At 44.5% G+C, this 23177-nt stretch overlaps 1 protein-coding gene across 1 annotated transcript in view; it reads right to left on the bottom strand.

Annotated features, from left to right (window-relative positions):
- nedd9 (neural precursor cell expressed, developmentally down-regulated 9) overlaps positions 1–22710 on the bottom strand; it is a 51425-nt gene extending 28715 nt beyond the window's left edge. Inside the window, exons 1-2 of the mRNA XM_075449152.1 lie at positions 22496–22710; positions 597–1070 (exon numbers count right to left, since the gene is read on the bottom strand). Of these exons, the coding sequence (XP_075305267.1) occupies positions 597–1070; positions 22496–22507 (486 nt within the window). The 5' untranslated portion in view covers positions 22508–22710. The remainder of the gene's footprint in view (positions 1–596; positions 1071–22495) is intronic.
- Positions 22711–23177: the final 467 nt, after the last annotated feature.

Below are 23177 nucleotides of genomic sequence, written 5' to 3'. Positions count from 1 at the left end.
AGCTTAGTGGGAGGACCAGTCAAGTTTTTCATGTTAATGTGCCGAAGAAGTGGTAACTAACGTTAGTTAATGTGTGATAATATACGTTAGCTCACGTCCGCTCACAGCGCTATCTTAATATTCAACAATATGGAAAGTCTGGTCACTTATCAAGCTATTGTTAGCGGTACGTTAGCTCATGTTACCATTAGCTTCTGGAAGTGAGTTGAACGACCAGTCATTAACTGCCGCTAACGTTAGCTATACGTTAGCTTGTGTTACCATTAGCTTATGGAAGTCAGTTGAACGACCATTCCTTTACTGCTGCTAATGTTAGCTGTACGTTAGCTCACGTTTGATAACATTTTCTTTATTTAGTTACTTGTGGTAGCTTAGCTGACATAAGCTAACATTTCTCCTGGTGGCTAATGCTACCACACCCACAAGCTAGCTACATTGTCTCTTGGACTTGAGCTGAGTAGAAATATATTTTAATGTTTTTGTACGTTAGCTTGTGTTACCATTAGCTTCTGGAAGTGAATTAATCAAGAACAAATTAACTGATAAAGGAAGTTATCGTTGGTTGTAGCTTTGGGGAAACTAACGTTATATCTCACCTTGCTGGGTGTGGTATCAGCAGCCAGAGTGCTCCTCGACGGGGGCACCTGGTAGATGTCCTGTCCTGGGGGCACCTGGTAGACGTCCTGTCCTGGGGGCACCTGGTAGATGTCCTGTCCTGGGGGCACCTGGTAGATGTCCTGTCCTGGGGGCACCTGGTAGATGCCCTGCTGCTGATGCTGTGGAGGCACCTGGTAAAGGCCCTGGGCCCCAGAGCCGCCCTTCTGCTGGTAACTCTGAGGAGGAGACTGAGTGGCGGCGGCGGCCGACGGCTGCGCCTCGAACATGGGTCCGATCAGCAGCTTGAGTCGGTTTCCGGGGGCGATGCCCTGGCGGCCGTGCAGGGAGCAGAGCCACCAGCCTTCCAGGCCTCCGGTGTTCTGCTCGATGACGGTCAGGATGTCCCCCTTCCGGAAGGCCAGCTCCTCGGGCGACTCCGGCACATTGTCGTACAACGCTTTGGCCATCAGGTTCTGCAGAAACAAAAGGTCAGAACCCACCGATTAACTTTCTGGAGAAGTGGAAGTAGGATGCAGAGGACTTGTTGAGGGAGCTGGGTGTAAGTGGACAGAGTGTGAGGAAAATAGTGAAGGAAGTGTCAGATGAGGCAGTAAAGTCCAGTCAGTGGATTTGGATTAGAAGAAGCAAAAGCAAAAGCTGGGGGCCCAGCAGGGGGAGCACTTAGAGTAAACAGACTTTTGGAAAAAGCAAGGAAGAAATTAGAGGTGCACCGAAATGAAAATTTGTAGCCGAAACCGAAACCGAATAATAATTAATCACTTGGCCGAATACCGAAACCGAAACCGAAGATTACAGTTCAGTTATCAAAAGTTAGATTTTTCACCATTTTTAAATATTGCTTAAATCTACGCCTTAAAATAAATGTTTAGACATGTTTTTCAAAGAAAATAAATGTTTATTTGAAATCTTCAAAAGTTATTACTAATAACTATAACTAATAACTAGAGATAAGTTTCATTAATTCCCATTTTCAATTAATTCTGGGTTTTTTTTCATTCACTTCATACAACAAAAAATACAACATATTATAAAAGCGTTCCAACACAAAAATGTAAAAACATGCAATATAACAAATTATCTGAGTGTCCTTTTTGGCATAGAGTCTAGGTAGCCTGCTCCTTCAGGAACAGTGGCAGCATTTTTTGTAGTTTGTGTGTTTTGCCTTTAAGTGATATTTTAGACTGAAACTACTACGGTGAGAAGACAATTCAACTTGGCTGTAAATGCAGGAGTTTTTATTTTTAATTTATTTTGAAATACATGCTTTTACGTGGAAACAAGTAAAACAGGAAGTAGCGCCGGTTAGCTCCGTTAGCTTCACACACAGACCGAGGAGCACCTGTAGCGGTGATGTTACCTGCTAGTTTATTTTTATTTTATTACTCCATGCTTGGTGGTGTTTGCTGTAACTGTGTGAATGTGATGCAGAGGAGAAGTGGAAGTTAAAGAATCCTAGCTCTGACCGTGAAGATTGCCTCTGGGGAATGACTCTGCCGTTGGTTGAGAAGCAGCTAAAGTGGCCAGTATTACTTTGATTATTTATTGGTACCAGCGACAATGCTAAGAATGCTATTTCTTTAAGGATTACAACAACTAATGTTGTCTTTTACTTTGTTTACTTGAACATTTAGTTATACGGTGTTGATGTGGCGTTAATAAACATCCGGAACCGGAGTCTCGCATTGAATCAATGGGCGGCATATTGGCAGAGTTTACAGATGACTTTGGTTCTGTCGACTCCGCCGTCTGGAAGTGGATAATTTTGCGTCACCACTATTCGGCCTCCGATTCGGCCACTCATTTGGTGCACCTCTAGAAGAAATTAAAGATATTTAAGTGGAGGGTTTGTCCCATGTGAGCCTTTTGGAACCAGGCGGCCAGTTGGCCTGTATGGCTTTGTTTTTGCTGGCATTTTTAGTGATTATAGGACTGTTTAGGTGAGTTTATGCTCTATACTTTCATTACCTGCAAAGTTTTTTTTTTTTCCATCTCATTCCTACTTATCTTTACCTCTTCTATTTGAATCCCCACCCCGCTGTGACTGGTGTGCAGTTGGTGAGAGGCTGAGGTAGCTTGTGGTTATGTAAAGACAAAATTGTTTGTTGTGGTGTGAGGAGCAGTGATGGCTGGCATTAGGGGGGTGACTCTGGGACGCCGGTGGTCATCGGCTGTGTTCCAAACCGGATACTTCTCCTACTACTCCTACTAACTTTTTGAGTTAGTATGTGAGTTTGAGTAAGGGAGAAGTTCCCGGATGCATACTAGATTCTCTGAAATGTTGGGTATGCATCATGAGGTTACTACTCATACTCAAACTACCCAAGATGCAACGTAACGTGATCGATCGTCATTTCCTGTCAAAACGGCAGTTTCAAGCTAGCTACAACGAGGGCAGGTTCACTTCCTGTTTTCAAAACAAAAGCACCAATTGTATGGTAATGGCTTTCCCTATGATAAAAGGCAACGGGTATTTTATTTTGTGAAAATAACAGGAAGTGCGTTGCTCACTGCGGCTAGCTTTAGTAGCGCCGAATTCGTGGGAATAAAATGGTACATAGCCGGCATTTTGTCAGATTTTCAACACGTTGGGGATCTAAACGACTACTTTCTCTCCTGAAAATGTTTCAAATGTTGCTAAAGTTTACAGAGTTTAGAGCTTAAGAGAAATCAGCTTCAGGCCGGCTGATTTCGGCTCAGGCAGGAGCGAAATGCATTGTGGGTAAACGCTCTGCATACTGTCTGATCGATCAGTATGGAAGTATGTAGTATGCAGCATGTAGTATGTAGTATGGAGTATGGAAGCATGAGTCTGGTCCATTTTTTCTTTAGCACCAGTTTCTTGTGTTTACCTTGAATCTGAAACACCGTAAAACTTTCTGTAGAAAGCAGCAACACTTTTTTTTCTTTGCTTCGTCCATCATTAAATGTACAGAAATGACAGAATGTCGGCGTGTTCATCTACAGCTCCACAACAAAGCGAACAGCAGCACTTAGCAAAGCGCCGTGCTGAATGACACGCCGCTGAACTCCGTGCAGAGCTGCCAGATGTCTTTCCGGCCAGCTCTGAACTGGATGGGATTTTCTCAGCTCGAGCCGGGCTCCAGGGCACAGCGCTCTGAGGGTCCGGTGAGGGTTCAGGGATAATGACAGAACACCACAGATTCTGCAGATTGGAAAAGCCCCAGAGCGTGCCGATTACGACTAATTGCCTGGGTAAATGCACCAGCCCTTCAGCCTTTATTCAATCACGGAAGGAGCTAACTGGGCATGAATACTCCCCTTTCAGGCTCACAACTTTAACTTTTGGGAGCTGCCCAGCCCAACAGCCATGAACTTTCAGCCATGCATGCTCCATTTAGAGCAATTAGGGAAATGAGTGATTTGCCCAAGGGCACATCGACATTAGATACGGAAGAGGACCACGAACTTTGTGCAGCGCCTCCTGTCAGGGTGGAACAGTTTGAATCCAACTCTTATTTTCCTCTGAAACTAAAAGAGTTCTCAGACATTAAACTGCTAAAAAGAAGACGTGTTTCCACGTAACGAGGGCGATCTGATCGGCTTGGAAGCAACTCTGCTGCCGAGTTTAAATCCGTAATCTTGGATTAAATTCATATCAGATTAAATCGGATGCATGAAGGATAAAAACTGGATTTATAATCGGACAGACTCTACATGAAATGTTTGATCTGAGAGGAACTGACTTCATCCCACGGTTTCTTTTATCTCTGGTACCTTTCCTCGCCCGTCCCCCCCCCCCCCCCCCCGCCCCGTCCCAGCAGCTCCTAATGGGAACCAGGAAGCTTATTTTGTGCCTTCTTTGGCCTTCTGTCTCTTTCCTACCAGCCTGATTCAGGCAGTTCCCACGTGAAAGTCTCCTCTGGCGACGCTGTTATCAACCCTCTGTGGGCCGACCCACCCCGACACAGCTACACCCTCACAATCACCCACCGGAGAGTCTGATCACGACCCCGAGCTGACCAATGAGAGCGGTGGGGTCATCCAGGAGGAAACACTTGGGTTGTGTTCGAAACCGCATACTATATACTACTCCTACTAACTTTCTGAGTTAGTATGTGAGTTTGAGTAAGCAGAAGTTCCCGGATGCATACTAGATTCTCCTAAATGTTGGGTATGCATCATGAGGTTACTACTCATACTCAAACTACCCAAGATGCAACGTAACGCGACGTCGCCGATCGTCATTTCCTGTCAAAACGGCAGTTTCAAGCTAGCTACAACGAGGGTAGGTTCACTTCCTGTTTTCAAAACAAAAGCACCAATTGTATGGTAATGGCTTTCCCTATGATAAAAGGCAACGATATTTTATTTTGTGAAAATAACCGGAAGTGCGTCAGCTCACTGCGGCTAGCTTTAGTAGCGCCGAATTCATGGGAACAAAATGTAAACAGCCGGTATTTTGTCAGGTTTTCAACACGTTGGGGATCTAAACGACTACTTTCAATGAGTATGCAGTTTGCAAGTGTGTAGTGTGCGGTTTCGAACACAGCCATGCTGATTACTGTGGTTAAAGCAATATTCAAACTGAAATTAAATGTATTTATCTCATCATTTCACGGCAGCAAACTGGAAATATCTTTCCCTTTGAGAAAGTTTTGATTTCCCAACATAAATACAATTTAAATAAGTTTCAATTGATCCAGTTTAATATTGATTATTTGAGCATATTTCCACCATAAATGCCACCTGTCCGTGATTCTGTGTCGTAACCGCTTTAAAGTTGTTTCCTCTCATGAACACCGGAGGTCATCTGAGAATTAGGGTCCGACTTTCTCCAGTTTCCTGTTCACATGTGCGCCTCAGAGATTCTGAGCTGGAGAGGCGTTCTCACACATGGAAACGGTCCAAAGTGGCGTCTAAGTGGAGCCACAGATCCCGGACACTGACAACAAAATGTGGGAAAGAGGCAAAAAAGAAGGACCACCTGCAGCAGTAAATTCACTGCGACGTGTCTGGAAACGAATATTTTCTATTCAAGGCAAAAAAACAACAACATGCAAATGGTGCCACAGAACATTTAAAGGTCCAATTTTAGGAGCAACATGGCTGCTTATTCAGCCAAGATCACCAGCTGTTGCTGTTCTTTCTGATCTGATGCTTCAAGAAAGAGTCGATTGGATATAATCAGAGGTGTAACGAGTTACATTTACTTGAGTAAGTTTTTGAAAACATTATACTTCTAGGAGTAGTTGTAAATCTCTATACTTTTTACTTTTCCTTGAGTAGATGTGTGCAGCAGAAACTGTCCTCTTACTCCGCTACATTAGGCTACAATGAGCTGGTTACTTTTCTTCTTACCTCTTTGGTATTCTACGCCTCATTATTTTTATCCCCCCGCGTACGCCTCATTTTAATGTTTTATTCTGACAGAGAGAGAGACTTCCGCCAAAGGCTCTACCACCTGACTGTGTTCCACCAATCAGACGCAGCCGTGCAGTCTGGTCACGTGACCGTACTCGATCTCAGCGGCGGGACGGGTTAGCTTTAGCATTAGCAGTCGTAGCAAACAAACAAAGAAACAGATGAAAAATGTCAGAACCAACGGTGGGAAATGAAGACGCAGACGAGGCCTCATACTGAAAGCATGTTTACCTTACAAAGAGTGAGAAACAGCAGCTACATTATGTGTCTTCTGTGGCAACCAAAACAAACGCACATTTCAGCAGAAACTCAACATCTAACTTGAGGAAACATGTAGCGCTAAGTTTCCTAAACTCGTTTTCCCCCATGGATAGGTGAATGTTTGTTTTTTAGGTTACATATGGGTTTCATATGTTTTAAACATTTCCTAAGTCTCTTTTATTCTTTATTGAAGTTCTTGAATTTACCTGGATTATTTTAATCTAAGCCATTTTATAATTAATCAATTCATTTTAATTTATTGTATCAATTGGATGAACTCTAATTTGCCTAAAGATGATTATTTAGTATTTTTGTCTGTCTGATTGAATGCTTGTGTTAACAAATAAATCAGACGTTACTCAACAGTTACTCAGTATTTTACTTGAGTCATATTATTCTGAAGTAGCAGTACTTTTACTTGAGTACATTTTTGGCTACTCTACCCACCTCTGGATGTATTTTAGTCTCCAGCTGCACACATAGAATTCAAGCTTGTGCATAAAGTACAAAACCTATTGAAAGCCCATGAAAACATGAGATGTAACGGGTTCCTTACAGGCTGCTGCAGAAATCAGATGATCATCGTAACCAGATGAGTGTCACCAACCACATGCACAGCTGAATTAAAAGCTGCTGAAACCAAAGTCTGAAGGGGGCTGTGACCCCAGCATCCGTCCTCCGACCACACCGAGCTGCTTTTTCTCTGTTTCACACAGCTGATCACAAACCTTTCCTCAGAGCCCAGATCTAACGCTACATCTGTGGTGACCAACTGTGGTCACCTCTTTGATTCTTAATTCTCCCATTACTCTTGATGTTGTTTTATTCGCAATTTATATGAACATCAGCCTCAGTGGAGGTTTGTTTTTAAAGCTTCTCGTATGAAAGAACTTCCAGAATTAATGAAACTTTACGAAAGAATACGCATTTAAATGAGTTTGAGAACCAATATTTTTACTACTTCCTGCATCTGATTACAGATGCAGGAAGTATTAAACCTCTTTGGAGCTAAATAAACCAAACCTTTCTACTGTCGAGGAAGTAGCTCTGTAGGTGACATAGCAGCAGAGGCCTTCTGTTCTCTGCTAGCTTTATTCTGTTCTCTGCTAGCTTCCTTCTGTTCTCTGCTAGCTTCCCTCTGTTCTCTGCTAGCTTCTGCTAGCTTCCTTCCGTTCTCTGCTAGCTTCCTTCTGTTCTCTGCTAGCCTCCCTCTGTTCTCTGCTAGCTTCCTTCTGTTCTCTGCTAGCTTCCCTCTGTTCTCTGCTAGCTTCCTTCTGTTCTCTGCTAGCTTCCTTCCGTTCTCTGCTAGCTTCCTTCCGTTCTCTGCTAGCTTCCTTCCGTTCTCTGCTAGCTTCCCTCTGTTCTCTGCTAGCTTCCTTCTCTTCTCTGCTAGCTTCCTTCTCTTCTCTGCTAGCTTCCCTCTGTTCTCCGCTAGCTTCGCTCTGTTCTCTGCTAGCCTCCTTCTCTTCTCTGCTAGCTTCCCTCTGTTCTCTGCTAGCTTCGCTCTGTTCTCTGTTAGCTTCCTTCTGTTCTCTACTAGCTTCCTCCTGTTTCTGCTAGCTTCCTTCTGTTCTCTACTAGCTTCCGTCTAGCCTCCCTCTGTTCTCTACTAGCTTCCGTCTAGCCTCCCTCTGTTCTCTGCTAGCTTCCGTCTAGCCTCCCTCTGTTCTCTACTAGCTTCCGTCTAGCCTCCCTCTGTTCTCTACTAGCTTCCTTGTAGCTTCCTTCTGTTCTCTTCTAGCTTCCTTCTACCTTCACTCTGTTCTCTGCTAGCTTCCTTCTGTTCTCTGCTAGCTTCCTTCTAGCTTCCCTCTGTTCTCTGCTAGCTTCCTTCTCAGCTAACAAGCCGACTGATTACCATTAAAATGCTAACATGAAATGTTCCCTTGCGTTTGTTCCGCTCAGTGGACTCGACATGTGAACCGGCTGCTTTCTGCTGAGATGCTGTAACATTGACGTGCTATCGTGCTAAGCTAACCGGCTTTTACAATGGAAACACTGTGCAGTATTTTCTCTTTTCTTTTCTTTGAAATGCTCCCAAACTTTAGACATTTTTCCTCTTTTTTTCTCCAGCTTCCTCCATTAAATCAAGCTGCTACAAACGTTGTGCGACAGTAATAACTTACACTTAATTAATTACAACACTGATTTGGATTAATGCTGCTTTCATCACAGACTGCTGTACAGCTAAACGCTGCCACAAACATGCCGACGATCATCTGTTGTGGTGAGTCTGCAGACCGCAGATATCCTAAAGGAAACGATGTGACACATTTTCACACGTTCTCACTGCTGAGTTTTTATTGGGGGGGGCTGAGCTGCTGGGAAGGTAAACATGCAGATGGTGTAAATGGATGAATCATCATCACTTTTATAGCCGAACCACAGATCTCTGAGGGCCCGTGCGAAGCAGTAAACATGACCTTTAGCTGTTGGCTGTAATAACAACCAGGTACGTGCTGGTGCTGCTGATGGGATGAAGAAGAGGCGGCCATGTTGGCTGTGAGAATTAGACTCGATTGTGACTAAAGGTTCAGAGCAGATGATGTTTTAACAACTCGGGCTCAAACTGAAACCAGATGAACAGGCTGCTAAAAAGACATGAAATCCTGTTCCTGAGCCGGGGTTTGGTTTGTCCCCTCTGGGCTGCTGTAGTCAGCAGGGGGAGGAGGAGGCAGCAAAAACACAACATTTCTTACTTTCAGGGGATTTCACACTGCTTTTCTGCTGCTTTTCTGCTGCTTTTCTGCTGCTTTTCTGCTGCTTTTCTGCCTCAGATCTCCTTTAATGTTTCACATAATTTTACGTCTCGTTAGTTGCTTTAAACCTGCATTTCCTCTCATAGCCAGCAGGGGGCTCCACTTCTCATTCTATTCGTGTCGTCAGAAACGTCTGTTTCGTAGCTTTAATGATTTTAAACGTAGAATTTTAACGTTATCTGGATCAGCACAAATGTTGCATTCGTTCGGAGCCTTGCATAACCTCAGTTTTATTTTTATTTAGCTTCATTTTCACTTGTTCTGCAGCGTTTTTGGATAAAAACTTTTCATTTTAAGGCAACAAAAACAACATTTCTTATATTTTAGATCTAAACTTGAGTCTGGGACCCGCTGTGACTCACGCTCTGCGTCATCGGGCGTCTCGCCTCAACACAAACGGAGCGGACCGACTGTTTGACCTTTCCAGACATAAAGACCCCACCTTTGCTTTCACTGAGAGCTCTCTGGGTGGTTTTGGCTCCTCGTCTCTGCGCCACTAATCGGCCGAACAATGATTGAGGGGAGCTTTGCCTCGGCAGGCTCGCAGCCACTCAACTCCCCAGAAACAGAACCACATCACATGGAAGAAACCCGCGTCCCCATGGCAACCAGAGCCGAAAACAAACAACCTGCTCCCAAAAGAAGTGGTACGCTCCGGCTGTGAGAACCCCAGCGGGACCGTGAGGGCCGTACCACTGCAGCACGTGTCCCGGGGAGGCTCGTACGCGCTCCTTTGGCCTGGTTTCACGGGGCTAAATATAGGAAATAATTATAGTAATGACGGTAATGAGGACCTGATGACTTTTCCGAGCCGCTCCTCGGAGTGCGGCCTGCTGTGGGTGAGAGGCAGATAAATGGGCCGTGTGAAGGTTCTGGTTGGGACGGGCTCGTGGGAACGCTGAGCTCCGGTTCGGGTTGTTTTCAGGCTCGCTTTGAGCTCTGCCCGCGGCCGCGAGTTATAAACATAATTACAGCACGGAGGGGACGAGTCGTTCTAAAGGAAACGGGACACAACACATGCCCTGCTGCCTCCTAATGATCGATTACTCACAGCTGCAGATCAATACCCGGCCGCAGCTCAATACCCGGCAGCAGATCAATACCCGGCCGCAGATCAATACCCGGCCGCAGATCAATACCCGGCCGTAGATCAATACCCGGCCGCAGATCAATACCCGGCCGCAGATCAATACCCGGCCGCAGATCAATACCCGGCCGCAGATCAATACCCGGCCGCAGCTCGGCGGCAGGCAGAGACGTAACCGACTGTTAACGATTGATATCTGGTTTTATCTCGAGGTCGGAGCAGAAACCGGCTTCAGACTGCGTTTAATGCTTCGTGTTTCTGTGTTTGAACGAATGCAACATTTGTGCTGATCCAGATCACGTTAATATTCTACGTTTAAAATCTTTAAAGCTACGAAACACAGATGCTTTGAAGTCTGTTTTATTAATCCTAAATGGGACATAACTCATAGGATTTGTGTAAAACTAGTGATTAATACCGTAAACTCGTTATGAAAAAACGCTTCTGACGTCACGAATAGAATGAGAAGTGGAGCCCCCTGCTGGCTATTAGAGGAAATGCAGGTTTAAAGCAACTAACGAGACATAAAATTATGTGAAACATTCAAGGAGATCTGAGGCAGAAGAGCAGCAGAAAAGCAGCAGAAAAGCAGTGTGAAATCCCCTTAAAGTAAGAAATGTTGTGTTTTTGTTGCCTTAAACTGCGTTTTTATCCAAAAACACTGTGGAATAAGTGAAAATAAAGCTAAATTAAAGTAAAACTGAGGTTATGCAAGGCTCCGAACGAATGCAACATTTGTGCTGATCCAGATAACGTTAATGTTCTACGTTTAAAATCATTAAAGCTACGAAACACAGATGTTTTAAATTATATGGAGGTGTTTTATTCATCCTAAATGGGACATAACTCTTATAATATGTGTGAAACAGGTGATTAACACCGTAGACTCGTTGAGAAAAAACGAACCCCCTGCTGGCTGTTAGAGGAAATGCAGGTTAACAGACCGTTAACGATCGATATCTGGTTTTCGGAGCAGGACTCAGCTTCAGACTGTGCTGTTTAATGCTTCGAGTTTCTGTGTTTGGGCTCTCACTCGACACTCGGCCCTCTGAGTCCTCAGAGTAAACAACACCTCTCGTTTGTGATTCACAGGCTGCGAGGAAGCCTCCACGCCCTGAGGCAGAGGCTGCGTCTGCCCGGCTCAGAGATGAGGTAAGCTCGGCCAGGACGCTGTTACAATCTGGGAGTTTCCACCAGGAAGGTTCCACCTAAATGTCAGAGCTCTGTGATGTGGTCAGAAACTTACTCATCGGCTCCTCCTGCGTTAGTCACAGAAAGTCCAGATGAAACATTTACACCTGCTTTTTAAGATAAAGTTTGCTTCTTTTTCTGTCTCCAAATCAAGGCCACATGTGCTTGTTTTCACTGATAACATCAGACGTCACATCATCATCTCCTCGGCTATCTTCAGATGTTCTAACTTGTGACTGAGATGAGATTTCGCTGCCGTCTCTGAAGCAGTAAAATGGGACTCGTTTACTTTCTAAAAGCCGAATATTCAGAGCTGCAGACCCACATCGAGCAGTTTAAACAGCCAACTGCCCGCTCAGATGCAGTTTGAGTCCTTTTAATATGCTGTGCCACTAAAGAAGTCACTCAGTGGGGTCACATGGCTCTGAAAGGATCGGATTATTGGCTAAATTACAATAAGATTGAGTTATTAAAGGTAATTCTCTTTGGATATGTGGCGGTGAATGAATGGGATCAGAGGCACAAAGCGTGTCATACCCCGGTATGATAGGTGGCGCTGTACCATTCCAGCTGTTGCTAATAGAGCCACTTCCTGTTGACCTCTTCACCACCAACAACAACAACAAACTCAGGCATTGGAGAAAGATGGAGAACGCAGAGCCAGATGAAGCTACGTCCCTCTACATTTGCTCTGTGATGAGCTGCTTGTTGCACAAACTCGATGCCCAACGGAGCATTCTCCATCGCGTTGTTTGTTTCTTTCTGACGGCGACAACAACAGGAATATCGTCTCCTTTGACTTCCGGGTCACGACCCCGGGAAAACATCTGGAGCATGCGCAGAACGCAAAGTCTAGGGCTGTGTTCAAAGCCGCATATTGCATACTGATCAGACAGTATGCAGAGCGTTTACCCACAATGCATTTTGCTCCTGCCCGAGCCGAAATCAGCCGGCCTGAAGCTGATTTCTCTTAAGCTCTAAACTCTGTAAACTTTAGCAACATTTGAAACATTTTCAGGAGAGAAAGTAGTCGTTTAGATCCCCAACGTGTTGAAAACCTGACAAAATACCGGCTGTTTACAATTTTGTTCCCACAAATTCGGCGCTACTAAAGCTAGCCGCAGTGAGCTAACGCACTTCCGGTTATTGTCACAAAATAAAATACCCGTTGCCTTTTATCATAGGGAAAGCCATTACCATACAATTGGTGCTTTTGTTTTGAAAACAGGAAGTGAACCTACCCTCGTTTTAGCTAGCTTGAAACTGCCGTTTTGACAGGAAATGATGATCGGCGACGTCACGTTACGTTGCATCTTGGGTAGTGTGAGTATGAGTAGTAACCTCATGATGCATACCCAACATTTAGGAGAAGCTAGTATGCATCCGGGAACTTCTCGCTTACTCAAACTCAAAAAGTTAGTATGAGTAGTGGGAGAAGTATGAGAAGTATGCGGTTTGGAACACAGCCTGATTCACCACGCGCTTCAGCGTCTACAAGCAGGTTTAGAGTGACTTCCAACCCAGTTATCTCGGGGTCTGAATCCGATCCGATCCAATTCTTAGTCAGATTAAGGTGTCTACATGCACTTAATAACTCAGTCTGATTGTGATTTAGCCAATAATCCGATCCTTTCAGTGCCATGTGACCCCACTGAGTGATCGTGTATCTCTTACTGGACAAAGGAAATAAATCTATATTAATTTTTTCACTCGTTAATTTTATGGTTTTGGCGGTTTCGGCCTTCCATACCCACTACATCAAAGCCATTCTGGATAAACAGGCTCTTAGTTAAAGTTTACAGATATCAGCATTTTCTGCTCCTCTCGCGTCCAACCAATGTTGTTCAACTTAAAGAGAAGAGGTCTTAATCCAATCCGATCCAATTTATAGTCAGAATAAGGTGTCTACATGCACTTAATAACGCGATCTGATGGTTAAGACGACGGTTATCCTGCCGCTCCTGCTGTCACATGACCTGAAAGGTAGCCCCTCCCCCTCGCTGCTGAGCCGGCGGCGCTTCCTGCGAACGTCTTACATCACAGCCCGGACTTTTCTTAAAGCTTTAGACCTGGAGAAGGTTTTTCTGCAGAGTCACTTCAGGACTTTGGAGTTTTTTAAAGTTGTTGCTCCTCACAGACGCCGTGGCGTGGACGGCGTGGACGGCGTGGACGGCGTGGACGGCGTGGACGGCGTGGACGGCGTGGACGGCGTGGACGGCGTGCCGGCGTTTTCCAGCCAGCGGGCGCTCGATCCTGCCAAAGTAAAGACGCAGATTATTCCCAGGCCCCGGTGTGGATGCCAAACGCTGAATGAGAGCATCGGGGGAAACCGTCTGAGACCGAGCCCTCCGGGGGGGCATTAGCCGGCATGCGAGCCGTGTTTCGTGGTATCTCCGCAGGGCCACATTGGACGGTTTTACAAACAGGAATAGCCAATGAGATGGAGATTCACTCCAGTGTCCTTCTGATTTCACGCTCCGCGAAGAACGTCAGACACACAAAGAGGAGCAGCCGAGGCCGCCGGCTTCCCCCGAGACGAAAGGAGAATCCTCCGGTTCACAGCACTGGAAAAATCTAAATCTTACCAAGTATATTTGTCTCATTGAGTATCTCATTACACTTAATATCAGACACAACTGCCTAACAAGCACCATTTCAGCCAGATATAGGGACTTGTTTTAATACAATACATCTGGAATATCTTGTTAAGTGAAAAAATCTTGAAAACAAATTGTTTTGAGTCATATTTTACATGAAACAAGCTTTTTTTTCCATTTGAAGAGGTTTTTAAGCTAATTTCCAGATCACTTTTATCTCAAAAGTCCTAAATATCACATCTTATTTGACTCTTTTGGTAACTGAAAGCAGTTTTAACGTAAATGTACAAAAAAGTTGAAACTATGAAGCTGTTTTTCACAGATGCAGCTAAAGAAATGGGAACAAATGATGTGTCTCTGTGACAGGCTGCTGGGAACAAAGTGCCTAAAGATCCAGTTTAAAACGTGGACACAACACTGGTTCATCCCTTGAGTTAGGAGCCTTTTTCCTGCCTGAATGGTTCACAGCTCAGAGTTAAGTGGCTGAACAAAGAAAAAACACATTCCTCTGAAGATGCTCAGGTGCAACAACACTCCAGCTTCAGCTGAAACATATTTCCATCATCTAAGGAAAATTTTTACATAGAAAATGAAGATTTTTAACAAATTTGAGCTCTAATCTTGTTTTTGAACTTTATTTCACTTTATTTCCCCATTTTTTTCTTATCTATGACTAAATTTTACTCAAATTTTTTTAAATTCTCGTTTATTTTTTTCTTGATTTTAATGGTTTTACTTGTGATAAAAATCTTTTTTTTGACAAACTAAATGAGAATAAAGTGAAACTGAAGACTGGATCAATTTCTGTACGAGGAAGAACATTAAAAACACATTAAAAACATTAAATTTTTAACAAATTTGAGCTCTAATCTTGTTATTTGAACTCCATTTCATGTATAAATTCCCATTTTGTTTATGTTTGTCTCGATTTTGATGGTTTTACTTGTGATAAAAATCTTTTTTTTGACAAACTAAACTAAATTTTACTCAAATTCTTTGAACTTTTTAAACTTTTTGTCTCGCTTTTAATGGTTTTACTTATTTTGAGATTTTTTTTTTCCTCGTAATCTTTTTTTTTTGACAAACTAAATGAGAATAAAGTGAAACTGAAGACTCTGGATCAGTTTCTGTATGAGGAAGAACATCATTAAAAGCAATTATTTCCTATAAAAGTGGGAAATGACGGTTCGCTGCAGACTCTGGGTCGTCCGAGTCTCGGTGGCGAGCGTGTTGGCGTATTAACGAGCGCAGCGGGGGGGGGGGCAGAAGGACCACCGTTCGGGTCGTGGGGCAGAAAGTCCTCACAGGAGGATGAAGTCCTGCAGCAGGACGCCGTAGGAAAGATAATTCCCGGCGTGTGAAAGTGTTTCACACACTCAAAGTTTCCTGAGAAACGGTCTCCGGGTTCCTGAACAAGCGTCTGCTTCCATACAAAGACCCGAGCAGACAGGCTCAGAGCAGAAAGGCCGGTTAACAATGTGAAGGGGCACCTTGAAATAATCCGGTGCATCTCCTGAACGAGCCTCCCATCGCTGGAATGCTCCATTCTCACGGAGCCCCCCCTCTCACCACACTCCCAGCTCTGTTTGCCCTCTGCTTCCCCCCCACAACTTCCTCTGCCTTTCATTTTCTGCAGCCTTACAGATCCTCCTCCTCCTCCTCGCTCTCAGAACAATGTCCGCCCTCCTCCGGCTCGGCTGGCCGGCTGCCGGCGGGCTGAACCCACCGAGCAGAAACGCTCGCCGCTTGGCCACGGTTTGGGTTCAGCTAATCGCTGCGGAGCTATTTCTGCAACACTTACATCGGCTGCAAAGGAATGAGCTGCGAGGCCGAGGAAGTCTCTGGGTGTTTACTCATGAAAGATGTGTTCCAACACTTTAACTTTGCGCTGTTCCAGGAAAAAAATCAGCCCGAAACCGAGCCCAGAGCAAACCGAGGACTTCTCCTGAGCCATTTAAGGCCACACTGGAGAAAAATAAGTTAAAAAACAACAAATAAAAGACGTTTCTGCTTGAAATAAGCAAATAAATCTGCCAGTGGAACTAGTGAAAATCGGCTTGTCCAGATTTCTTGAAATAAAATGTGATATTTAGGACTTTTGAGATAAAAGTGATCTAGACATTTGCTTAAAAACCTCTTCAAATGAAAAAAAAGAAGCTTGTTTCATGTGAAATGTGACCCAAAACAAGATGTTTTCAAGACTTTTTCACTTAACAAGATATTCCAGATGTATTGTATTAAAACAACTCCCTATATCTGGCTGAAATGGTGCTTGTTAGGCAGTTGTGTCTTATATTAAGTGTAACCAGAAAGAGCTGTTCCTGTGAAACAGCAGTGAGAATGCTTATGAGCTGAATGGGGATAGCTGACCATGCTAAAAAAAGCTGAAAATAGTTCAATTTTAGCAGTAAAAACTGTTGCTGAGGTATTGGTTGAAGGGATTTTGTGATTTTTGTGTACTACCAAACTTAACATTGGAGTTAGTCAGAGAATTTGAGAGGTTCATAGCTGAAATTCTGTAAATGTGAGCACTTCGGTAGTTACATTGGCTGAAAGAGGACCATTTTTCCTACATTTTAAGGTATAATTTGTTTCTCTAAGTTAAACTTTATGAAAGTTAGAGGAATTTGTTTGAAAAAACTGTGTGCTCATTCATAAAAATCAAGAAGGAGCAAAATGTTCATGTTTTTGAAGCTGTCATATTTAAAAATTGGCTGAAGATTTGAAAAAGCTGAAACAATTGGTAATAGCTGAATGTCTTGTGAACATTTTAAAGTTTGAATGGTGTCTCTAGCTGAAAGCATGCAGAAGTAGTGTGAAAGAGGGAGATGATTTGGAAGAGCTGAAAGCAGTTTCCATTCATTTGAATGACGGGAAAATTTTAATAAAAGTTTAATATCTTAAAAAGTGTAAAAGTTAAAAACACCAAAAATGATGGCAGGAATCTGCTGAAAGAGCTGAACGTTTTGATGCCAAAATTGTTGAAATAGCTGAAAGTATGCAGGAGTAGTTAGGTGCCGAAAACTGGCGGAATAATAATAATAAAGAGAAACAGAAACTTAATAGTGAGACACTCAATGAGACAAATACAGTTGGTAAGATTGGTAGATTTTTTCCAGTGTAATGCCTGATTTTTAACTTTTAATTGTCTCCAAACACTTAAAAAACAGAGTTTTATTCATGTCTGTGCATTTTCTTTAGATGCCCACAGTCCATGTTGCATCCAAGAATCTGCCACTTGCATTCTTTGGAGCGACCTCTGGTAACCATGGAGAAATTCCTCAGATTAAAAAAAAGCCTCTGGTACGTACAGCTGTAAATTCAGGCTGTGATGGAAGGTGACGCTTTAACTGAAGCACAAACGCATTAACGTGCACTTTCCCTCCTCGTGAAACTTAACGTCGGGCCTATAAAAGGCTCGTTGGGTGTCATTCTGACACATTTTTATTTAAAAACTCAGCATCTCGGGTTAGATTTTACAGCTCGGCACGTCCTCGTTTATAAGGTCGTTTGGAACCAGCTCAGCCTGCACGAAGCTTTCTTTCTGTTCCTATCAGCTAATGTTTTAGGCGTTTAGGACGTTTAATCCGTTTTTAAATCGGGAAATCAGACGTTTGGAAGCTTTCTTTCATATTCTTCAGATTTTTACTGAGCTTTTTTTCTGTGAAAACACAGATTTCTGCAGCTAACTGAGCCCAACGAATGCCTGCAATAAGACCCCAAATCAAGGTGAGCTGAAGAGGAGACGTCTCGGATGCAGAGCAGGAAAAAAAATGGAGGAAAAAGAGGAGGAAGTTTAAACCATTTCTTCCCTGAAACTTTCTGAGTTAGTATGCGAGTTTGAGTAAGCAGAAGTTCCCGGATGCATACTAGATTCTCTGAAATGTTGGGTATGCATCATGAGGTTACTACTCATACTCAAACTACCCAAGATGCAATGTAACGTGACGTAGCCGATCGTCATTTCCTGTCAAAACGGCAGTTTCAAGCTAGCTACAACGAGGGTAGGTTCACTTCCTGTTTTCAAAACAAAAGCACCAATTGTATCGTAATGGCTTTCCCTATGATAAAAGGCAACGGGTATTTTATTTTGTGAAAATAACAGGAAGTGCGTTGCTAGCTTTAGTAGTTAGCCGTCTGTTCTCTGCTAGCTTCCTTCTGTCCTCTCCTAGCTTCCTTCTGTTCTCTCCTAGCTTCCTTCTCTTCTCCTCTAGCTTCCTTCTATCATCCTCTAGCTTCCTTCTCTTCTCCTCTAGCTTCCTTCTGTTCTCCCCTAGCTTCCTTCTGTTCTCTGCTAGCTTCCTTCTCTTCTCCCCTAGCTTCCTTCTGTTCTCCGCTAGCTTCCTTCTCTTCTCCTCTAGCTTCCTTCTGTTCTCCCCTAGCTTCCTTCTGTTCTCTGCTAGCTTCCTTCTGTCCTCTCCTAGCTTCCTTCTGTTCTCTCCTAGCTTCCTTCTCTTCTCCTCTAGCTTCCTTCTATCATCCTCTAGATTCCTTCTATTCTCCCCTAGCTTCCTTCTGTTCTCCGCTAGCTTCCTTCTCTTCTCCTCTAGCTTCCTTCTGTTCTCCCCTAGCTTCCTTCTGTTCTCTGCTAGCTTCCTTCTGTTCTCCCCTAGCTTCCTTCTGTTCTCTTCTAGCTTCCTTCTGTTCTCCCCTAGCTTCCTTCTGTTCTCTTCTAGCTTCCTTCTCTTCTCTGCTAGCTTCCTTCTCTTCTCCGCTAGCTTCCTTCTCTTCTCCTCTAGCTCCCTTCTCTTCTCCTCTTGCTCCCTTCTCTTCTCCTCTAGCTCCCTTCTCTTCTCCTCTAGCTTCCTTCTCTTCTCCTCTAGCTTCCTTCTGTTCTCTGCTAGCTTCCTTCTCTTCTCCTCTAGCTTCCTTCTGTTCTCTGCTAGCTTCCTCCTGTTCTCTGCTAGCTTCCTTCTCTTCTCTGCTAGCTTCCTTCTCTTCTCTGCTAACTTCCTCCTGTTCTCTGCTAGCTTCCTTCTCTTCTCTGCTAGCTTCCTTCTGTTCTCTGCTAGCTTCCTCCTGTTCTCTGCTAGCTTCCTTCTCTTCTCTGCTAGCTTCCTTCTCTTCTCTGCTAACTTCCTTCTCTTCTCCTCTAGCTTCCTTCTATCATCCTCTAGCTTCCTTCTCTTCTCCTCTAGCTTCCTTCTGTTCTCCCCTAGCTTCCTTCTGTTCTCTGCTAGCTTCCTTCTCTTCTCCCCTAGCTTCCTTCTGTTCTCCGCTAGCTTCCTTCTCTTCTCCTCTAGCTTCCTTCTGTTCTCCCCTAGCTTCCTTCTGTTCTCTGCTAGCTTCCTTCTGTCCTCTCCTAGCTTCCTTCTGTTCTCTCCTAGCTTCCTTCTCTTCTCCTCTAGCTTCCTTCTATCATCCTCTAGATTCCTTCTATTCTCCCCTAGCTTCCTTCTGTTCTCCGCTAGCTTCCTTCTCTTCTCCTCTAGCTTCCTTCTGTTCTCCCCTAGCTTCCTTCTGTTCTCTGCTAGCTTCCTTCTGTTCTCCCCTAGCTTCCTTCTGTTCTCTTCTAGCTTCCTTCTGTTCTCCCCTAGCTTCCTTCTGTTCTCTTCTAGCTTCCTTCTCTTCTCTGCTAGCTTCCTTCTCTTCTCCGCTAGCTTCCTTCTCTTCTCCTCTAGCTCCCTTCTCTTCTCCTCTTGCTCCCTTCTCTTCTCCTCTAGCTCCCTTCTCTTCTCCTCTAGCTTCCTTCTCTTCTCCTCTAGCTTCCTTCTGTTCTCTGCTAGCTTCCTTCTCTTCTCCTCTAGCTTCCTTCTGTTCTCTGCTAGCTTCCTCCTGTTCTCTGCTAGCTTCCTTCTCTTCTCTGCTAGCTTCCTTCTCTTCTCTGCTAACTTCCTTCTCTTCTCTGCTAGCTTCCTCCTGTTCTCTGCTAGCTTCCTTCTCTTCTCTGCTAGCTTCCTTCTGTTCTCTGCTAGCTTCCTCCTGTTCTCTGCTAGCTTCCTTCTCTTCTCTGCTAGCTTCCTTCTCTTCTCTGCTAACTTCCTTCTCTTCTCTGCTAGCTTCCTCCTGTTCTCTGCTAGCTTCCTTCTCTTCTCTGCTAGCTTCCTTCTCTGCTCTGCTAGCTTCCTCCTGTTCTCTGCTAGCTTCCTTCTCTTCTCTGCTAGCTCCCTTCTCTTCTCTGCTAACTTCCTTCTCTTCTCTGCTAGCTTCCTCCTGTTCTCTGCTAGCTTCCTTCTCTTCTCTGCTAGCTTCCTTCTCTTCTCCTCTAGCTTTCTTCTCTTCTCCTCTAGCTTCCTCCTGTTCTCTGCTAGCTTCCTTACGTTCTCTGCTCACTAAACTGAGGTTCAGCTTAACTTTACTTTTATATAAAATGCATAAAAATCAGATCTCTGTTGTCACATTTTGGATAAAGAGGTCCAGGTCCTGGTTTCTGCATCATGTGACCCGCACCTGAACACCTGTTGGAAACCGTCTCTGCCTGCAGGTCAGCTGACGGGGCGCCGGGCGACCTCGCTAAGCTGGTGATGACACACCGGCGCCCCGGCTGTAAATAACGGACGCAGTAAACTCGATAATCCTGCTGTGACGCAGCGAGTGCTCTGGTTCAAACGCTCGCCGCCGGCCTGCTTTCCTCCGGCAGCGTTGCGTAACACAGCCGGTTTATTATGAGCAAAGAGCAGCAGAAACATGACCTCCTGCTATCTGCTCCAAGTGTGGCAAACAAGCACGTCAGAGCGAGCGCACGGCTGCTCCCTGGAGACGCCGCTGTGGATCAATTATCACCTTCCACTGATCAATCTTCCTGTGAGCATGGAGACCGGCTGCCTCTGCTGCACCCAGAGCACCGATGGAGCCTCTCTGCTACACCCAGAGCACCGATGGAGCCTCTCTGCTGCACCCAGAGCACCGATGGAGCCTCTCTGCTACACCCAGAGCACCGATGGAGCCTCTCTGCTGCACCCAGAGCACCGATGGAGCCTCTCTGCTGCACCCAGAGCACCGATGGAGCCTCTCTGCTGCACCCAGAGCACCGATGGAGCCTCTCTGCTACACCCAGAGCACCGATGGAGCCTCTCTGCTGCACCCAGAGCACCGATGGAGCCTCTCTGCTGCACCCAGAGCACCGATGGAGCCTCTCTGCTGCACCCAGAGCAACGATGGAGCCTCTCTGCTACACCCAGAGCAACGATGGAGCCTCTCTGCTACACCCAGAGCACTGATGGAGCCTCTCTGCTACACCCAGAGCAACGATGGAGCCTCTCTGCTGCACCCAGAGCACCGATGGAGCCTCTCTGCTACACCCAGAGCACCGATGGAGCCTCTCTGCTTCCTTCTGTTCTCCACTAGCTTCCTTCTCTTCTCCGCTAGCTTCCTTCTGTTCTCCACTAGCTTCCTTCTCTTCTCCTCTAGCTTCCTTCTGTTCTCCTCTAGCTTCCTTCTGTTCTCCTCTAGCTTCCTTCTGTTCTCTGCTAGCTTCCTTCTGTTCTTCGCTAGCTTCCTTCTCTTCTCCTCTTGCTTCCCTCTGTTCTCTGCTAGCATCCTTCTCAGCTAACAAACCGACTGGTTACCATTAAAATGCTAACAGGAAATGTTCCCTTGCGTTTGTTCTGCTCAGTGGACTCGATATGTGAACCGGCTGCTTTCTGCTGAGATGCTGTAGCGTTGATGTTGTGCTATCGTGCTAAGCTAACTGGCTTTTACAATGGAAACACTGTGCGGTATTTTCTCTTTTCTTTTCTTTGAAATTCTCCCAAACTTCAGACATAAAGTCTTTTTTATAATAGATTTAAATTAATTGTTTAAGCCCAACTTCAGACTCAACAACATAAACAATGAAGAAAGAGCAAAAATCATGATGATGATGAGTTTCACACCGAGGGCACCGGCAGCTGCACCAACACGACTAATCAGAGTGGTTAATAACGGAAATGATTACTCAGTTAATGGAGAGATAATTAACCAGGAACATTTAGATTAAAGTATCTTGTTTATCAAACATAAATGGAGAATAAAGTCACAGTTTTACATCAAATGCAAACAACCTTAAACCAACAACAACCATCCCCACATTTGTCACGGCGTTAAAGAAGCAACAAAAAGCAGAAAATATGTTCGAAGTGTCAGACTGACGTATGAAAAGTTAAAACCATTTCTCCAAATCTAACTTCTAACATCTTAAATCATTCGGGCAAACGTCCAACTGGCTCCTCGAAAAACGTAGTTACAGAAAAGTAGATGCACCTTTAAACGAGACCAGGCTGAAACAAACTGAATAAAATGTGACTTTAACAACATTAGCTGCTTTTATTCTGTCCACGAATGAAGCAGCAACATTTTTTTAATCAACGTGTTTTTATGTGAAATAAAATATAGTCAAATTATGACCATTTTTCGGGGGGGTATAAAGGGGGACTGGAGGCACCAAGCTGGCTGCGCTTTCCCTCTTTACGCCCCTGTGCGGGCAGATCCAGCCCACGGACGGCAGAGGATGCGGATTTAAAGCTACTTTAACTCTCAGACAAACCCGACAGCATCTCTTCAGCACAGTTTCCACTTTCCTTTGAACCCAAACAAGCCGGATGTCAGCAGGAGTTCTCCGACACAAACACATCAGCCGTTATTTTCCAGCCGTTAACACAGCTCTCCGAGCGGTCACTTACTTTATATTTCATCCTGCTGCGTGTCTCCGCGACTCCGGTAAAAAAAAAGTGACTAATTTAATCCCCTTTAAGGCGTCAGAGAGCCGAAGTGATGTCTGCTGAGCGGGTTAAGGATCCATCCGGAGTGTAAAGCCCGGAGAAACACGCAGAGATCCGCCTGAAGCCGCCACACAGCCGCTCTCTGCTCCGCTCCGCCGGACTGCCGCTGCCACAGCGACGCGGCGGCGCTCTGACACGCAGCCCGCCGCTGATTGGCTCACACCAACGTTCTGACTCCGCCCCTCACTCCCTCTCTTATAAACTTGACGTCACCATCTCTTGGCTCACACCAACATTCTGACTCCGCCCCTCACTCCCACTCTTATAAACTTGACGTCATCATCTCCCGAAGCGCCTCAAGCGTTGAAATAATAAAAACTGATTAAATTAAGGTTTTGGTTGATTAAAAAGAAATGAAAAAATATATAGTTAATTAAATAGAAATATTTTCAAAAATAATAAATGATCCTTTCTCTTAAAAAAAGTTCATTATCGATTATTTTTAAGTAATTGAAAAACTTTTATTTAAAAAAAGCTAAAACCCTTAAAAAATATTATTTTGATCAATTCTTTATCAATTAAATTAGATTAATTGTAAAAAAAAAAAGCTAAAACCCTTCAAATATATTATTTTGATCATTTC

The sequence above is a fragment of the Odontesthes bonariensis genome, chromosome 18, assembly GCF_027942865.1.
Source record: "Odontesthes bonariensis isolate fOdoBon6 chromosome 18, fOdoBon6.hap1, whole genome shotgun sequence".
Classification (NCBI taxonomy): domain Eukaryota; kingdom Metazoa; phylum Chordata; class Actinopteri; order Atheriniformes; family Atherinopsidae; genus Odontesthes; species Odontesthes bonariensis.
This window is presented reverse-complemented; position numbering and strand designations above follow the sequence as displayed.